The 18,585-nt window shown below is 51.2% G+C and overlaps 2 protein-coding genes across 4 annotated transcripts; both read right to left on the reverse strand.

Moving 5' to 3' along the window:
- Positions 1 to 31: 31 nt before the first annotated feature.
- Positions 32 to 6,186, reverse strand: dlat (dihydrolipoamide S-acetyltransferase (E2 component of pyruvate dehydrogenase complex)). The gene is made up of 14 exons (XM_047020375.1): positions 5,743 to 6,186; positions 4,797 to 4,898; positions 4,557 to 4,681; positions 4,288 to 4,435; positions 3,972 to 4,098; positions 3,699 to 3,880; positions 3,391 to 3,532; positions 3,006 to 3,073; positions 2,797 to 2,907; positions 2,529 to 2,636; positions 2,243 to 2,361; positions 1,887 to 2,049; positions 1,571 to 1,707; positions 32 to 1,454 (listed from the first exon to the last, which is right to left on the reverse strand). Exons 1-14 carry the CDS (start codon positions 6,004 to 6,006, stop codon positions 1,325 to 1,327), a joined length of 1,926 nt encoding a protein of 641 aa, XP_046876331.1. The 5' UTR covers positions 6,007 to 6,186; the 3' UTR covers positions 32 to 1,324.
- Positions 6,187 to 6,517: 331 nt separating this feature from the next.
- On the reverse strand, positions 6,518 to 18,531 carry dixdc1b (DIX domain containing 1b). 3 transcript variants are annotated; one of them, XM_047020374.1, is made up of 22 exons: positions 18,437 to 18,531; positions 17,841 to 17,892; positions 15,377 to 15,506; positions 15,053 to 15,178; positions 14,671 to 14,902; positions 14,031 to 14,132; positions 12,404 to 12,501; positions 12,171 to 12,274; positions 11,884 to 11,967; positions 11,343 to 11,396; positions 10,996 to 11,046; positions 10,736 to 10,840; positions 10,580 to 10,633; positions 10,412 to 10,483; positions 10,235 to 10,306; positions 10,075 to 10,143; positions 9,723 to 9,872; positions 9,237 to 9,303; positions 9,026 to 9,134; positions 8,230 to 8,338; positions 7,946 to 8,025; positions 6,518 to 7,827 (listed from the first exon to the last, which is right to left on the reverse strand). In XM_047020374.1, the coding sequence occupies exons 2-22, from the start codon at positions 17,880 to 17,882 to the stop codon at positions 7,821 to 7,823; spliced, it is 1,917 nt and encodes a 638-aa protein (XP_046876330.1). In that variant the 5' UTR covers positions 17,883 to 17,892; positions 18,437 to 18,531; the 3' UTR covers positions 6,518 to 7,820. The 3 variants fall into 3 exon arrangements, with proteins under 3 accessions (XP_046876330.1, XP_046876328.1, XP_046876329.1); XM_047020372.1 differs by lacking the exons at positions 17,841 to 17,892; positions 18,437 to 18,531 and adding an exon at positions 16,579 to 17,091; XM_047020373.1 differs by lacking the exons at positions 17,841 to 17,892; positions 18,437 to 18,531 and adding an exon at positions 16,579 to 17,090 and having other exon boundaries at positions 9,723 to 9,869.
- Positions 18,532 to 18,585: the final 54 nt, after the last annotated feature.

Here is an 18,585-nt window from a genome sequence, read left to right on the forward strand (position 1 = left end):
CTTTCAACACATTCCAAACGTTCAGTCATGATATTTGCCGTCTGTGACTTGTTTCAATTTATTCATCGATTGACAGTACATCTACAGTATCTCCATCACTTTGTGCGCATGTTTGTCAAATACAGAACGTTTCAGCTGTAAGTTGGTGGATGTTTCTCAAGGTCAGAAAAGAAAACGCTCCCCCTTGGAGGAGTGGAGATTGGCCGAGACCACAAAGTGCTGAGTCGGGAGTGTGTGATGTCATCAATCCATTTCTCACCCTCGCATCCCGACATTCGGGATCTTTCAAACAAACCCCGCCCCCCAACCTGCAGGGTCTCACAGATCTGAAGGAACTGGATGGGTGTAAGGTAGTCGGGGGTAGCTCCACCCACTGTGGAGGGCTATGCTGCTATGCTTATCGATACCTTACACATCTCTAACCCATTCACTGACACCTGCAAGCCTGAGGACAATATACAAGAACAATATACTAGAATCTCTCCCCCCACAACAGTGAGGAGCACTTACATTATACCCTCTCCATAGCACCCCACAGTCGAGTAAACACACAACACATTCATACAGACAAAGCATTTATACAGCAAAGATTGTTTTGATACCGGTAGGTTTTGTCTCTGTGTTAGATGGGGAGCCAGTTTAATGTATATGTATGTGTGTGTGTGTGTGTGTGTGTATAGCTCTGACCCGTGTCTCTCACGTTCAGTTAACCAGTGATGCGCCCCATCCATCTGTTTACATTCCCCTCAGCCATCTTAGAACCGCCAGCATGTGGAGAACCCAGGAGAACCTTGCACTCAGAACCCAGAGAGAGCTGCTTGTTCTTTGGCCGTTAAAACACACTCATACTCACACTCACAGATAAGATATATATACTCTGGGCCGACATACACACACACATACATACACTAGGGGTTATGTTTGCACACTGGTTGGGCCTGTAACAGTTCCCTTCATAAAACAACATCAGTGTTAGAGTGAAATGCGGCCAGCCTGAGCCTCTAAACTTGGTTAAACTGTAACTAAATCTAGTCTCACAGGAGACATGGGGCCTTAATAAATACAGTATCAATGGAGGACAGAGCATCGAGAGAAGTGGGAGGGAGAGAGAGAGAGAGATAGAGAGAGAGAGAGAGAGAGAGAGAGAGAGAGAGAGCGAGCGTACAATAAGGAGTTCTGCCTCGTCCCTTTTAGAGGAGGAGTAAGAGTGTCCTTGTGGTAGACTGGCCAATCACAGGACGACCTTGACCGATTTGCACCAATCAGATCGACTCGGGCGACTGGATCCAGCATTTCACAATGGCATGGCGACGGCATCATCCGATCACAGCAGCATGGTGACAGGTCTTTCCATGAACTTGCGGAACTCGGCGAGCCACTGCGCTCCGACCGCGCCATCGACCACCCGATGGTCACAGCTCAAGGTCACCGACATCATACTGGCCACGTCGAACCTGGAACCCACAAACATTTAGGAGGGTCAGAATTCGGGGGCCATAAACACAGTTACAAAACTGAATTCCACCGAGTCAGTAAGACGTGTATGTCTCGACTAGCCGGCTGTTCTCACCCTTTCTCGTTGTCGGCGGGCAGAAGACGTTTCTCGGAGCCGCCCACGGCCAGGATGCAGGCCTGAGGAGGGTTGATGATGGCGGAAAAGTTCTTGATGCCAAACATCCCCAGGTTGGAGATGGTGAACGTACCTCCCTGGAAAACACAAGCCAATCAAAAAAACCTTCTCATCGAATGTTCTCGTTTTTGTCACTTTGAACTCGTTTGTCAGAGACTACGCCTTCTGGAACGGACAAGTCCTCACAAGGACGACGGAAAACATTGTCAAGGATAACCGCGTGCAGCACGCGTGTCACGTATGTGGGGAGCTTCACCTGGAATTCGTGCGGCTGGAGTTTCCCGTCGCGAGCCTTGGCGGCGAGCGCTGACACGTCAGTGCAGATGGAGGCCAGGCCCTTGGTGTGGGCGTTGAACACGATGGGCGTGATCAGGCCGTTAGGTGTGCTCACGGCTACGCTGATATCCACCACATGGTTCCTACACACACACACACACACACACACACACACACACACACACACACACACACACACACACACACACACACACACACACACACACACACACACACACACGAGCCATGAATACAAACAAACCCTGATGATCCACACTGAGAGGGCACTAGATTGACCATGTGTGTGTGTGTGTGTGTGTGTGTGGTTGCACTCACTGGCGAATGACCGTGTCCAACCAGGAGGAGTTGGCCTCAGGGACCTTGAGGCAGGCCAGAGCGCTGGCTTTGATGATGAAGTCGTTCACACTCAGCTTGATGTTCTGGGCCTTCACCTCCTACAGACAACAGGGGATTCAACACATCAATGATGGGCCGAGCAACAGTCCAATACAGAGAGAAATACACACAGAGCACCTGAAAAACGTTAAATACTTTTAGATGTAAACCTGTCTCTACGTCCGCTCATAAGCAGCACTAGCGGGGGCTGCTGGGACACACTCACCTCGTTGAGCTCCTTCCTCAGCTCAACCACTTGGTCCATGTTGACGTCGACAGACAGGTAGTAGTGCGGGATGGTCTGTTTGGACTGCATCAGCCTCTGAGCGATCACCTGGAGGAGGAGGGGAGGGGAGGGGGAGAGAGCAGGGATCACATCCCAGCTTCGGATGTTTATTTACGACCGACACTCTCTCTGATTGAGGAGAGGGGCTGAGGTGTCGCAGCTCTGTCTGTGGGAACCACGGTGTATGTGTGTGTGTGTGAGCGCTCACCTTGCGGATGTTGCTGATGGGGATGTCTGTGAAGGTGCCAGCGGGGGCAGCTGTGGGGGCGGCGGGGGTAGGGGCGGGGGCTGCCGGGGCAACCGGGACTGCAGCTGCCACCTGGAACAACAACCACAACAACGACACGGTAAACCTGCGAACGGGCTAGACGTTGTGTCGTCGTCAATGTGTTTTGGCCCACGGCACTGATGACTTACGGGGGCAGCCTTAGGAGGGACAAAGCTGTCGATGTCTTTCCTGGTGACGCGACCGTCGGGCCCGGAGCCTGAGGAGGAGAGAGGGAGAGAGCGTGAGAAATCGAGACAGACAGAGACACAGAGAAAGAGAGAGAGCAGACTCGTTTTGAGGGACCCACACCCAGAAAGACATTGGAGATGCGGTTCTTCATTACCCATCAAAACTTGTAACCACCAACTTAGAAACATAAGTGAAACCCAATTCATACAATAGGGAAACTTAACCTGCTTATTGGACTCACCAATTTTAGAAAAATAACCATTACGGAAATCCCAATAGAAATGTATGCGTCATATCTGATATGTCCTGAGAAACCCTGTGTTGGCGACAACAGCGTGGACTCACCAGTCACCTGGGCCAGGTCGATGCCCTTCTCGGCCGCCATCTTCTTAGCCAGGGGGCTGGCGAACACGCGCCCTACCCTTGCTGCTGCAGGGGCCGCGAGGCTAGCCGCCACGGGGGCCGCTACGGGAGGAGGGGCTGCGGCCTTCAACACACACACACACGATCAAAATGAGGATGTATGCAAATGTGTTTGAGCAAATGTCTAATAGTATGCCTGGAAGAAAGTGAACAAGAAGAGTGGGCTAACGCAAGTGGACTTGTCTAAACTTCAGTGTGTATGAGTCACAGTTTGAGCGTGCGTGTGTTACCGGTGCTGGAGCTGGGGGGGGTGCAGGGACCTCGGCCACGCCCGTCTCTACGTAGTCGCTGAAGGCCGCGATGTCGCTCTCCTTCTCCACGATGATGCAGAGGGGCGCCCCCAGGGGCACGTCGCGGGTCCCCTCCGGCACCATGATCTTAGCCAGGTAGCCCTCCTCCTGCACCTCGAATCCTACACACACACACACACACACGTTCCAGAAGGTTCAGGACAGGCACATGCAGACGCAGTGCGATGCCGTGTGCGTTGGAGCCATGCTGACCGATGGTGGCCTTGTCGGTCTCGATCTCAGCCAGCAGGTCCCCTTCGGCGAGCCTCTCTCCCACCTTCTTCTCCCAGCGCTGCACCGTGCCCATCGTCATCGTGGGGGAAAGGGCGGGCAGCATGATCTACGCACAAACACACACACATATTACACAGATATTCCTAGGTCGTTTGATCACCTGACACGTCGACCAGGAACGAGAAAGCTCCCCACCGGAAAACAGGAGGCACGCACGGCGAATATCATCATCGGCACGTCTCTGTATCGTGGCCCATGTGGCTGTACCCATCACGCTCGGCGGTCCCAGGCCTACCTTGAGGTGCGGGGGGTAGGAGCTGCCGGGCGCGGCGGGGCCGGCCGCAGGTGGGGGTGGAGGGGGGGCGGCCGCGGCGGCGGCGGCCGTGGCGGAGCTGGCTAGCTTCTCCAGCGACAGGTCCTTGAAGGCTGGGATGAAATCAGGGCTGAGGAGCACAGACACACGTGTTACTCATAAGCAAACCCTCATAACGCAGCGATAATACAAACCTCCAAAGCAACCACTGTTGTCGTAGCAACGGACAGCCGCTGTTAATCGGGACTTACTTCTCGACAGTGATGCAGATGACAGAGCCCACCAGTACATCCCGGGTGCCCTCGGCAACAAGGATCTTAGCCAGGTAGCACTCCTCCATTATATCCAAGCCTACTGTAGCCTTATCAGTCTCCACCTACACACAAGCAGTTGGACCGGTTCATTTCCGGGTTGAATGGCTTTATAAGATCTAAAAAGGCACGACAACAACAATCGCCACGCCCCATCTCGTGGCACGCGTGGTTACTGACCTCAGCGATGAGTTCTCCCTCGCCAATCTTGTCTCCCTCCTTCTTCTCCCAGCGAGCGATGGTTCCAGTCTGCATGGTGGGGGACAAGGCAGGCAGCTCCACCTATAGAGCCCCCACGAGGAATGACAACACGAGTTGAGTGTTGAGTTGAGACATGTGTCACTCGTGGTACATGTCTCAACAACAGGGCTGAGGTTCTGACAGAACCATCACTGTTGTTTCACCCGTGGTACATGTCTCTTGACATGAGAACCAGATGAACGGACACGGAGCAGGAGAGAAGAGGGACTTGGATTGACACAAGCCCTTGGCTGGAGACCAAAGTTTGAGAGCTTTTCTTCCCGGTCAATTAAATAAATGGCAGTGACACACATCGATGTAACCGTGTAGCCTCTTGCGGCATACGGCTGATAACGTTAATGGTTCACGCAATTGAGCAATATTACAGGGTTAGTGCCAAAAGCAACTGCATGAGAAAACCATGCCAGAAAGCGGCTGCTGTACATGCCTTACTGCTGTCTTTTTTTGAAGGTGACACCTTAACTACCATTCCAGTATTATGACCTAGAGTCATACCATCGAAGAATATAGACTTCGACTTAAAAGTGTATTTCAATCCAGCAGCTAACAACCGTAGCAAATCATAATAGTCATTGTAGCAACAGTCAACTACCACTCAAAACAGAAAGGGTGATAGACGTGACGTTAGCACGCCGGGCTAGTTGCTACTAGTGCTGGCATGTAGTTGACAGACATGACAATCAGTAGTTCTCCATCTTCCAAATCTTTCTATTGTATTTATGAAGCAAGCATACCATCACATTTAGATTACAAATAAATAATATGTAGCTAATCACTCGCTCACACTGTTACCTAGATAAGTCAAGTAAAATAATAGTATTATTAGCACTAGCATTACAGCTGCTAGAATAGCTACACCTATTACCTTCTGGTGAGGGGGTAGGCTGTAGCATCGCTTGGACTGGCTGCAGCTGACAGATTGAGGACATTGCAACAGGGATGTTCTGTTTGTGAATATAATAGTGTTGAAATTGACGCCGTTGCACACAGCCCGGGATCGCACACCAGAATGGTACCGCTTCAGATGACAGGCCCCCGGTCCGGAGCGTGAGCTCAGTGCAGGCCCTGGGAGGGTACGGGAGCAGGGGATAGCAGCGGACGGCCTCAGCCGCAAGATTAAACGGAGCATTCTAGTAAGTGATATAGCTAAAGCACCTTCTTTGATTCGTATTTGGCTACTGTGGCATCAGAATGTCTGATACCATTCGGTAGCGAGTAAATATCTATCCCCCGAACAAACCCAGTTAGCTACCTCACTTTCCAATGACCTCCCTCTCCAAAAAAACACAACGCTTTACGGCTCTCCTTCGGCTTGTCCTAGAGCAGGTTGCCAGTATTGTTAAATCACTTTCTTCGAGACAAGAGCTGCTTGGTATTTTGGTGTTTTAATATTTAAATTCCAGGCAGTATTTTAGGCACGTGTCGAAATGCATACATTCATATTACATGTATTAATAATCTCGTTCTTCTTTTAGAATAGTCATAAACGTCGTAACCTGGCAACCCCGATTACCGGCCTAGCACCCGTCGTAAAAATGTCGCAACATGCTATTTAGGTGTAATCACATCCATCACCACCAGGTTACAGTAGAAAAATGAAAAGAAAAACCACTACAAAAAATCTAGATTGTACTGCAACATCCATGGGAATCATACATTTATTGGGGAGTGTACATATTGTGAGTGCAACAATCATGTTGATCGATGCACTCTATACACCATCAGTGGTCATCATTTCATGCAGTGCTGTGGTGTCACAATTTCAAGTGATCTGTTAAAGAGTTAGTCAATACTAAGAGCTGTTGGTTTTGAAACCGTTTTTTGTCAACAGCCTCACTGTTCTGGCAGTAGTGGTCAGAGCTTGGAGGACTAAGGAGTCAGATAGGGATAAGGGCAGGTTAAATACTGTGGGGCTGGGGTGTCAAATTCCAATCCTCCCAAGGGTCACGCTGGTTTCCGTCTCTCCTTTTTTTTCCATGTCATCCATCACAATGATCCGTGATTGGCTTGGGAGCAGGCCAGAGGACCTTCCGATCTGAAACAGAGCTATGACACCTCCCCTTTACGCTGACCTCTCCCCCTCAGTCTCTCCCTGCCTCCTCTCCAACCTGGCACCCGTATCATCCTCTCCCTCCACCAGTGGTCCGACACTTTGTCAGGCATAGTCTCAAAATATAAACAACACGCTCCTCTCTCTGAAATCAAACATAAAAAAAACTGTTCTCCGTCTTTGACCATTTACAGTAGAGCATATGCATCCATTTACATATATGTACAACAACAACAAACTACATTGACATGAGACACCAATAGTCTACAGTGTTTTCTACTGCATACCGTGAACTACTATTCCTGCATTCGGTCTCAATGACATACCGTATTCTTGTGCAGCTAGTGAGTCAGCTACTTGACAAGAGCGCGTGTGTGTGTGTGTGTGTGTGGGAGGTGCGTAAGAGCCTGTCCAAATCTTCAAGTGTGTGTGTGTGTGTGAATAGCCTACTTGTAGACTGCATTAAGGCAATGGAGCAGCTCGACTGCTGCATGGCCATTGAGAATCGACATTGTCATCATTCATCATTTCTCTTCAGATGTCCTAGCGCTATCCTAACATCTCATGACTCCGATCGTCGGGGGATGATAAGGTTTGCACACGCGCCCGTTGATAAGGCACAAGGTACCTTTAACACTCGAGCTTTTCATGAGCACAGAGTCTAGCCTCCGTGTCCCTGTTCAAGTTCCAGACTGATGGGGTGGTCAAGAGGGAAGGGGGAGGCGGGGGGGTAGGGGGTGTGTTGGCACTCTCCACTTGCTCATGGCCAGACAGGCATTTGTCTGGCGGCATTTTTTCCTTCCTCCACCATCCACCTGTCTCCTGGCAGCCAGCCTGCAGCCAGTGTGTCTCTGGAGCTGGGGCTGTACGTGTTGGAGAGGCGTGGGAGTTCACTAGGTCCTGAAGGGACAAAAAAGACAGAAAAACAAGAAGCTACATGGTGAGTGACCATGTGTGTGTGTGTGTTCAGTGGTTTGTGTGTGTGTGTGTGTGTGTGTGTGTGTGTGAGAGTATTCACCTCTCCTCTCCGTTGTCCTCCTCCACCCAGGCCACTATCTTCCCCTCCCATCCAGGAACCACCGCCTCGTCTACAAACACCTGGACGCCGGGAGGTCAAAGGTCAAACACGTACTCGACATTGATACGCTCGGTTAAACAATCGCTCAAAAACCACTCCGGCCACCAAAAACACACACGTGTTTCACTTTCTTTTTTTTTTCTTCTTTTTTTTTTTTTACCAAATCACTTAATAAATAACCCAGCTCATTTTCCTCTCCCCTCTTCTCTCTCTCTCTGTCTCACCTCTTCCTTGACAGTGCCAAACTCGGGGTCCAGGGCTTTGAAGTGGTATCTGTACTTCCCCTCTCTGTCCACCGCTGCCTTCACATCTCTCAGAGTCACCTCACCCAGCCTACAACACACACACACAAACACACACACACACACACAGTGTGACCACACATGACTCCTCTCCCTACATACAACCTTAGAACAGAACTTGGTCAGAAACTTGAACATCTCTATGCACTGTGTCTGTGACCGACAAGATAGTTGGGGGAGAGACAGGAAAACAGGAAGAGACATAGGGGGGAACACCCAAAGCAGGAAGTGGCTTCAGTCAAATTTAAACCCAAGCCCCTGTGTCACACATTTTCATTCATGGTAAGGCAAACTGTCCCCCAGTGAGCTACCGGGGGCCGCCCCTAGAAAACCCCTCTCATCATGCCTCAGAACTGCTGTGCACAGCGTGGACAGGGGAGGACCAGGACAGGGGAGGACCAGGACAGGGGAGGTCCAGGACAGGGGAGGTCCAGGACAGGGGAGCTCCAGGACAGGGGAGGACCAGGACAGGGGAGGTCCAGGACAGGGGAGGTCCAGGACAGGGGAGGACCAGGACAGGGGAGGTCCAGGACAGGGGAGGACCAGGACAGGGGAGGTCCAGGACAGAGGAGGTCCAGGACAGGACAGGACCAGGACAGGGGAGGTCCAGGACAGGGGAGGTCCAGGACAGGGGAGGTCCAGGACAGGGGAGGACCAGGACAGGGGAGGTCCAGGACAGGGGAGGTCCAGGACAGGGGAGGACCAGCGAGCCGCTCACCTCTTGGGGATGCTGATCATGAAGGGGGTGAGCGAGGGGCCCGTGAAGTACAGCACCTTGGTGCTGGCTGCCGAGTTCAGCGCTGGGCTGCTCTGGGAGTGAGCCATCTCTGAGAACACACACACAGACACAGCCAGTCACGCACACACAAACAGCCAGGGTGCATTTGTGGATTGTCTGTGTGTGTGTGTGATTGACAGGGGGAGCTTACTGGAGCGCGTGGGCCAGGAGTCGTGGTTCGGCGGTGTGGCCTTGCGTCCAGGAGACTTCCCCCTCCCCTGGGAGAGAGCAAAAGGACACGTGAAGCACACGCATACGTGCATGAACACACGCCATGCCTAGCTCACATCTCTCAGCTGGTCTCTGTGTATGTGTGAGATAGTACCCAGACTGTATGCATGTGTGAGTGAGAGAGAGAGAGAGAGAGAGAGAGAGGGGAAAGTGAAAGGGGGAGAGAGAGAGAGAGAGAGAAAGTGTGAGAGAGAGAGAGAGAGAGAGAGAGAGAGAGAGAGAGAGAGAGAGAGAGAGAGAGAGAGAGAGAGAGAGAGAGAGGGAAAGTGAAAGGGGGAGAGAGAGTGAATGAGAGAGAGAGAGAGAGAGAGAGAGAGAAAGTGTGTGAGAGAGAGAGAGAGAGAGAGAGAGAGAGAGAGAGAGAGAGAGAGAGAGAGAGAGAGAGAGAGAGAGAGAGAGAGAATACCCGGTGTGTGTGTAGAGAGTGCAGCCGCTCGGTGAGGGAGGCTATGCCCTGCTCCAGGGTGTCCAGGGTGTGGTGCTGAGGGTCGTGGTCTCGCAGGTTGTTCCTCAGGCTCCTCAACGCATCCCTGACCAGCTGCAGCTCCTCGGCCTGCTAGCACGCACGCACACACACACACACACACACACACACACACACACACATACATACAGACACACATACACACACACACACACACACACATACACAGACACACACATACATCCACCCACACACACAAACAGTGAATCACCATACCCCTGACTCATCTTAGAACCATGTTCTAGTGCGGCAGACACGACTTGGGAAGACTCACCCCCGAGACAGAAGGAGATGGACCTCCAGTCTGAGAGTAGCCATTGTTCTCAGCGCCAGATTGCTGCTGCTACACACACACACACACACAAGCACACACACGAATAAGAAACCCACATGCCAGCCCTACCTGGGTGTGTGTGATGTGATGGAGGGCTCACCTGGTGCAGCTCTCGGCCCATCAGCTCCTGCAGTACAGAGTCTTTATACTCCAGCTCCTTCTGAAGTGTGGTCTGAAGACACACACACACACAGATTCAATATAATACATATCTAAAGTATATTCAAATGAATGTTTGGATAGACACTGTATTCTGGGATGACGGCTGTGTTGACACCTTCTGCTGGTGGGTCTCCTCCAGTTTGTGCTTGTGCTGCTGCAGCAGTCTGTCCTTCTGCCCCACCTCCCTCTGCAAACCACCAATCGGGACAGGGTAGGAAGAGTTAGCGACCAATCACAGTGAGCGCGCTGAGTGGGTGGAGGCGCGCCATTGGCCGTGTCTCACCTTGCACTCGCTCAGGAGCCTGCTCCGCTCCTCCAGTTTCCTCTGGAGCTCCGACTAGCACACACACACACACTTACTGAAACACTATAGACAGGTGAGGTTGTCTTTTCATCGTCTATATGTATAAAATGTATGTGTGTGGTGTGTGTGGCGTACATTCTGGCTGGTCAGTTCATCCCGGGCCATGCTAGCTCTCAGGAGCTCCTGTTTCAGCTGCAGTACGGACGCCTCCTGAACGCACAGTCTCTGCTGCTGCGCCTCCTGTCCACGCACACACACACGGGCAGAGACGCTGTATCCATGACAGACTCGAGCGAGCATTAAGCCCAGCTGAGGGACTTCCACTCGGCTTCAAATTCAACCTTTTCTGTGCGTGTGCGTGTTGACCTAAGTGTGTGTGTGTGTGTGTGTCTCACCTTGACCCCCTGCAGGTTCCTCATCTCCTGCCTACAGCGCAGCACCTCCCTCTGGAACGACCACCACAGACACAACACCGCTCAGAGAGACCGCCGGCCCGACGTTGACACACAAAACAAAGACCGTCCTCTGCGGCTCTCACGACCGGTAGAGCAGTTCGTACGACCCCCCCACCGCCCCCCACACCCACACACACAAACTCCCCACGCACCCAGCCACATGAACGCACAGAGAACACCCGCAGGACAGAACACACCCCTGGGGGGAGCCCGGAGGTCTGGCTGCCACAGTCCGGCCAGGGGCCAGGGGGGGAGAGCCCGGAGGCTAAAACGTGCGTTCACTCTACCTTCAGCTCCTGAGTCTCCTCCATGCTCTGGTCCAGACGACTCCGAATGACAACCTGAACGCAGAGACGGGGACACAGAGAGGTGTGTGTATGTGTGTGTGTGTGGAGGGGGGGGGGGGGGGAAGAAGAAACTGTGTGAGAGAGAGCAACGCAGGACTGGTGAAACCGAGGAGGAAAGTGGATACCTGTGTTTTTCTCTCTCACGCACACACTCTCGCACACAAAGCACAGGGGAGGGGAGCGAGGACACTTGATCTGCTGTGAGCACACAAAGGAACGCTGGAAGCGGAGGGCAGAGAGAGAGAGACAGAGAGAGAGACAGAGAGAGAGACAGAGAGAGAGACAGAGAGACAGAGAGAGAGAGAGAGAGAGAGACAGAGAGAGAGAGAGAGAGAGAGAGACAGAGAGAGAGAGAGAGAGAGAGAGAGAGAGAGAGAGAGAGGAGAGAGAGAGGGAGAGAGAAGGAGAGGGACAGAGAGAAGGAGAGAGAGAAGGAGAAAGAGAGGGGAGCGAGAGATACTTATAAGAGAGGTTGACGTACCAATTGATGTTCAGCGTTGTCCTCTCCTAGACCAAGAGACAGCTCCTGCTCATCCTCAGGTAATGAGCCATGGAGCAACAGTGCCTACACACACACACACACAGGAAATGCGATACCAACTTGGTAATGTTCAAAGAAATCCCATTCATTATGTACAATGTACTGGATTCTCAAAGTGCAGGAATATCCCATTTACAGTGTAAGCACGTGTATGTAATCCATAATGCATGTGTGTGTGTTGGGGCCTTGGGGGGGGATATCACATGTGTGTGTGTGTGTGTGTGTACCTGTAGAGCCGAAATCATTTTCCGCGTCTCCTGCATCTCTCTTTCCAGACTTTCACTGAGGGGGTCCACCCAGACAGGCTGCACAACTACCTGGGAATGCTCACCTACACACAAACACACACCACACACACACACACAAACACACACACACACACAGTACACATGGTACGCAGACAGTTACTTGCTGTTCAAATGCCCTTGATTGGCTGGCATTACGATTGGTCAGGACTCACTGCTGCTCTCCTGGGTTTGGCTGTCTTCCTGCTCTCTGCTCTCTGATTGGCTGCTGGGAGGGACTCTGGGGGAGGGGGGAGGGCTTGAAGAACTGAGGCTGGGGGAGGAACAAATCCTTGATTATTCACCCGTTACACACATGCGTGTGCACATGCACCAAACTGTATACTGGTGCCAAACAGCCCTATTCCCACATATGTCTCCCTATTAGTCACAGACAGTGATCTACATGCAAGGCCCACTTAAGGAACATAATAAACAGTGATGCAATTCCAATCTGCAAAAGTCCAAACTTGTTTACATTAAAACCAGGAAGTTGTCTGTGTGGAATGTTAATACTGCTGTGTATGAGACTGCGAGTGTGTGTGTGTTCCTTTTCAAGTTCTTCTGCCGGTCTCCGTGGTGACCACCAAGGAACACCACAGATGTAGGTCCATTTGAGAGTGAGGAGAACTAGGCTGTTTACTGACTGTGTGTGTGTGTTTACTGAGAGTGTGTGCGACTGACAACTGTGGGATTGGGATGTAAATAACAGCTCGGCAATTCTCTTTCTTCATCCTTGTCATTATTTTCCACATAAACAAAACGAGAGAGGGAGAGGGAGAGAGAGAGACGTGGAAACAGACGGGGAAAGAGAAGACAGACAGAGCCATACAGTATCTCAATACCCTGTAGCGCATAACGACAGCCAAACAGCGGGTCCAAAGTATGTCCTCCTTCTCCTCCCCGAAGCCCACACACCCGCCCGCCGCCAACCAGCCAAACCCACTCGCGCACCAACGCACTCTTACCATTTCACCTGCTTCCCTCCCATGGTCAGCACGGCCCAGAGCGTGTGCGCGCTGCCTCCTCAACAACCGACTTGTGCAACTGATCTTCATTGCATGAAAAAAATGGTGTTTCCCTGCCGACACCCCCCCCCTCCTCCACCACCACCCCCCCCCCCACCCCCTCCATCCTCGGGTACACGGCATCGCCATGACAACAGCAGCAGCTCTCGTTTCGGCGCAGGCGCGAGCGCGCGCGCGCGGTGCCGTGTTCCAACTCAAACGGGGGTGCTGAACTTGGTCGCCCCCCGACAATGTCTCCACGCCGCAAAGAGCAGCGTGCGTGAGACCGCGTCACGCGTCGTCCAACCGGCTCCTGCCCCTCTCGGTATCTGTGCTGTATCCCAGGGAGCTCTCTCTATGCTTATTCAGATCAGTTTTTATGCGTGTGTGTGTGTGTGAGAGACAGAAGAGATAAGTGTGAACAAACAAGAACACACAAGCCGCGTGATTGGCGGAGAAGATATTTCTGTTCTTTCCCCATCATCCCCCTTATCCATCTCACTATCTTGCCCTAAGGAGCCCCCCTCCACCCCCCCCCCCCCCCCCCAAACACACACACACACACAGAGTAGTAGGACAGATTACGGTCGAAAACGCCACAGGGGCGTTTGACGCCGCCGCAGTCATACGCTTCGTCCACACAAAGGGAGTCAGTGATGAAGTGGCACCCCCCACCCGCTGCCCACAGACATGTCCTGGCGTGGTGTGTGCGTGCGTGCGTGTGAGCGTGTCACTTCAGCGTCACCCCCCCCCCCCCCCCCCCCCCCCCCCCCCCCCCCCCCCCCCCCCCGGTCACCTGCTGGGCTGTGCTGACTCCGCCTCCTCCGGGGTCCCCCTCTCGTACTGCTGCACCAGGGCCCGGACGCAAACCCCTCCGTCCTCATCGACACTCCAACCACTACACACACACACGCACGCAGTGGGGCGGAGAGAAGCCCACACGCAAGAGCCCTTAGATGTATGCTTCCAGCTGATTGTAATCAAAGACTCACAGGTTGGCCTAAAGTGGTGTCAAGTTTGGTGGCAGTCTCCATGCCTGACCAGCAGGGGGAGCCAAAGCCCTGGCAGTGTGTGAGCGCTACAGGGGAGGTCGTGCGTGTGACTAATGTAATTAGAAAAGGAATTTAGAAAGAGAGGGCTGCATGCACACTGCTGTATCCGACTATGTGTGTAGGTGTGTGTGTGTGTGAGAGCCTACCTGCGGAGATGTGGGTGTTTGTGTTAGAGCATACCTGCGGAGGTGTGTGTGTGTGTGTGTGTGTGAGAGAGAGAGAGACTACCTGCAGAGGTGTGTGTGTGTGTGTGAGAGAGAGAGAGACTACCTGCGGAAGTGTGTGTGTGTGTGTGAGAGAGAGGGACTACCTGCGGAGGTGTGTGTGTGTGAGAGAGAGATAGTACCTGCGGAGGTGTGTGTGTGTGTGAGAGAGAGAGACTACCTGCGGAGGTGTGTGTGACGTCCAGGCCGTGAGGCATCGTGTCGTGCTGCTGCCAAGGTGGCGGCTGCGCTCTGGGCCATGGCGACGGTGGAGAGGGGTCTGTGATTGGCCGAGGCCCCCGCGTGACTCTGCCCAGAGCCTGATGCGGCTCTGTGATTGGCGGATGGTTTGAAGTGTGCGGCAAGTGCCAGGATTAGCCTCATCACTGACTTCAGGTTACCGTCCACAATATCTGCAGAGAGAGAGGGAGAAAGGAAGCGTAAGAGATGGAGAGAGATAAATATTGTTCTCCCCCAGTGATGAACTATAACAACTTGTGGCTGTTAGTACTTGGAACTCTGTATATGTGTGTGTGTGTGTGTGTGTGTAAGTTTTAACATACCCCTGGCAGAGGTGTGGGGCATGCGTATATGCTTGGAGGAGATGAACTGTAGGACTCTCTCTACATTCTCTCTGCTCTCCTCACGGTCCCTCGGGGTCAAATGCACCCCCTCCAACACCTCACCCGCTGAAAGAGAGAGAGAGAGAGAGAGAGAGAGAAAGAGAGAGAAAGAGAGAGAGAGAGAGAGAAAGAGAGAGAGTGTGAGTGAGAGACAGCATATCCAGCCATTCCGCATACACCAAAAAAAGGACATCACACATCGGCGGATGCAGTCTGTATGTGTGGGTTTAGCGTGAGTGTGTTTGCACGCGTGGGTGTACTGACCTACTATCTCAATCAGGTGGGCCAGCACCACTCCATCCTGGAGGTCACGCCTGAGGTCGGCGACAGGCCGGAGTCCTGGCCTCCTTCTCAGTTGAGCATTCACCCAGGAAACATAGGTTGCCAGCTGTTGCTGTAACACACACACAAAAAATACTGAGAGGCGGGCGGGCTACACACATTATTAAGTTATTACCATTTCAATGCATAGTCCAATCTACATATCTACCAGAACAAAGAGAAGGAAACTGTGTGTGAGAAAGTTGTGACAGGAGATGACCGCATGACTCCGGCTGTGAGGTCATTTCAGGAGGGGGTTTCGCCATGACGATTGTTCACTTGCTCTCAGCTCTATTAACGTAGACAATAACTGTTGATACAGTCCCCTGCCCTCGCTGCGTACACACACACACACACACACACACTAAGGCCAGTGGGAAATCTGGGTTAATCCTCCTTCATGCGCTGGATGGGCAGAGACAATGACAGTCTGTTCTTCTGTACAGACTCAGCTCAGAAAGACACACACACACACACATCCCCTTTAACTACCCTAGTGGGTAACCACCCGGTTTGAACACTCAAACATACCCCTCCTTCCTTCCTTGAAGTGTAGCAATCACTGCCCTTGCCTCCAACACAATTAGATAGGAGATAGAAACATCTGAAATTCATGGGCTAAGTTTGCGCCAGACCTAAGATCAGAGAAAGCTCAACTCTTCTATGAGGCTATGTACACAACACAGAGCTATACAGGCAGTCTGATACACGTGGGTGTAACACACCAAAATGTAATTTTCTGCAGTCATGAATAAGTCATAAACTATTTGATCAAGGTTTGCTAGACCTTTCGATACTGGGCTCTGAGGAATGCCAAATTACACCCTCTCTTAGCCACATGCGCGACTGTCTTGCAATCAGTCATTAGCCATATGTATTTACTGCTTTTTTACAATAATAATTCGAAAGGAAGTGACTACATTGTACAGACCAGTGAACCATTCAATCAAATTCAACTTAGCTATTCATCTTTAGCTAAACGTTGGGTGTTTATGTTTGCTGCATATAGAAACTGACAAGACGAAGTCGAGACACTCGGTCAATGACTCAATGCTTAGCTATTGACAACTGTCTACCGTGACAAGCTACATTGTTGATAGTGTGACTGTAACGGGCTACCGTAAGCTAAGTAGCTAACAGGCTACCTCATTGAAGCCCTCCTGAAGAACATCATCCAGCAGACTCCCTTTGGACAGCGAGGCAATCATCCTTCAGACCGACCACACATTCAGTTGCGCACACAGCACACACACACACACACAACCGGGGATCGGCTCGACCTCCCGTTACCAGCGATCCATTCGTCGCTTGGTGGCAAAACTGTGTTCGAGCAAGGCGTCAAAATGCATAAAAAAACACGGTGGTTATCGGGACTGGTCGGTTCCGTTAACTCGCACTGTCTGCTGCTGAAACAGGATACATGAGCACGGGGATCCTCCGCCCATGCGCACAACTTGGCTTTCTTCTGTCGCCATGGGGACGGCTGATCGGGGCGGATGCTTGGCCAGAAGTAGAAACATATAGTCTACCTGGCTGCTGGCTTTCTCTGCACGCCTGCAACATAATCTATTAAGTGTGTACAGCGTTTAAAATAATTGTTTCATATAAAAATGATTACATTGTAGAGTGTCCCGCTTGTATAGCTCAACAACACCAACTAACAATGTCAACTCGAACAGAAATGAACTGTATGCTAGCTAGACTAAGAGCCAGGGGAGCAGGAAAGGTCTAGAGCTATCAGAAGTCACTGGCAAATACTTCAGTGAGAGAGATACAGGGACTCAGGAGAAGAGAAAAGGAGAGGGTAAACAGAAATAAAGGAAAAGAGAGAGATTTTACAAATATTGTCACACCCTGGTGAAAAGTTCAGCTCTCTTTTTTTCTGCCTCACAGTACAAACCCTCTTCCTTCCTGGCTGCTCAGTGTGCGGACTTCCTGTCTTACACTCATGCTCCGCTGTCATCCTTGTCAGTAGCCTACTTAGAGGCAAGTGCACATAGGTAGGTCTTTGACTCTTGACATAGGCTGTAAGTACTATACAGGCTACATTTGATGTGAGAGCGAGAGATGTGTGACTGACTGACAAGAGCCAACAGTGCCTTACGGGTGCAGCATGAGACCATAGTGTGGAGTGTATCTCCCCCTAGTGGCCACACTCATGAACGCATGAACAATTTGAAATCACCAATATAATGCCCTTACCCTAATTATTGAAATGGCTGTTTCACTTACGAAGCATAGGTTATGTGTTTTCTCTGTTACATATCCTGCTTTAAATTGTAGCGGGATTCTGTCAACGCTTTACAGCTGGAGCCTAGATTAAAAGCAGCGGATGTTGTCTAGACTAGAGACCTTATAAATATTGGTGAGGGAAGATGTGGATATCCTTCCCTAACGAAACACTTACAGATCCGTGGCCTGGGGAAGACTTGCTGGTCCTGTTAGCCATTCTGGAGATACTGGAGGAAGTAAACCATAGACTGTACGTTATTGCAAGAATACTGAACAATAGTTGTGTATAGCCTACACATAGTTCTGTATGTCCCCCAAAATATAAAAGCACTGAAGTGTGATGGTGAACCATAGGTCCGACCCTGCGTAATGTCCCTTAAAACAGGCTCTTGAGACGGACTGATGTCGGACAAGTCATCGGCTGGGTTTCCAGCAAGTGTTTCCCACGGGGATGGGCTATTGTTTGACTGCGTGAAAGTCATTGTGTGAGTTAATTTCTATGCTTCCGTCTAAATACTTTTTCAGCATTGATCATGCCGCAAGATTAAAAAAACAATATGCCGGTAAAAGAATAATACTTTTTAAAGCCAGCAAGGTTATTTTAGCTTGCTAGCTTATCGTATTCATCCGTCCGGTTTGACTCAAGTCATTCTTCTGTTAAAGTTAGCTTGCTTACCTTTCTACTGTTTATTTAGCAAACCAACCCGACTTCCTTTCTAATCATCTGAAACAAACGGCACTATAAATATCCTGTCCCCTTTATCTACTTACCAATACTGAATGAGCTATTGTTTCTGTCTACATCGATTAAGTCAGTGAAACTTGCTGCAGGCATCCATTTACGACACAATCTCTGCAGCGCAGCCCGGGCCGTTTCTATGGTTACCATGTACCAACACCACGTGCTAAGCAAAGCAAAT

This window comes from Hypomesus transpacificus, chromosome 5, assembly GCF_021917145.1.
Source record: "Hypomesus transpacificus isolate Combined female chromosome 5, fHypTra1, whole genome shotgun sequence".
Classification (NCBI taxonomy): Eukaryota; Metazoa; Chordata; class Actinopteri; order Osmeriformes; family Osmeridae; genus Hypomesus; species Hypomesus transpacificus.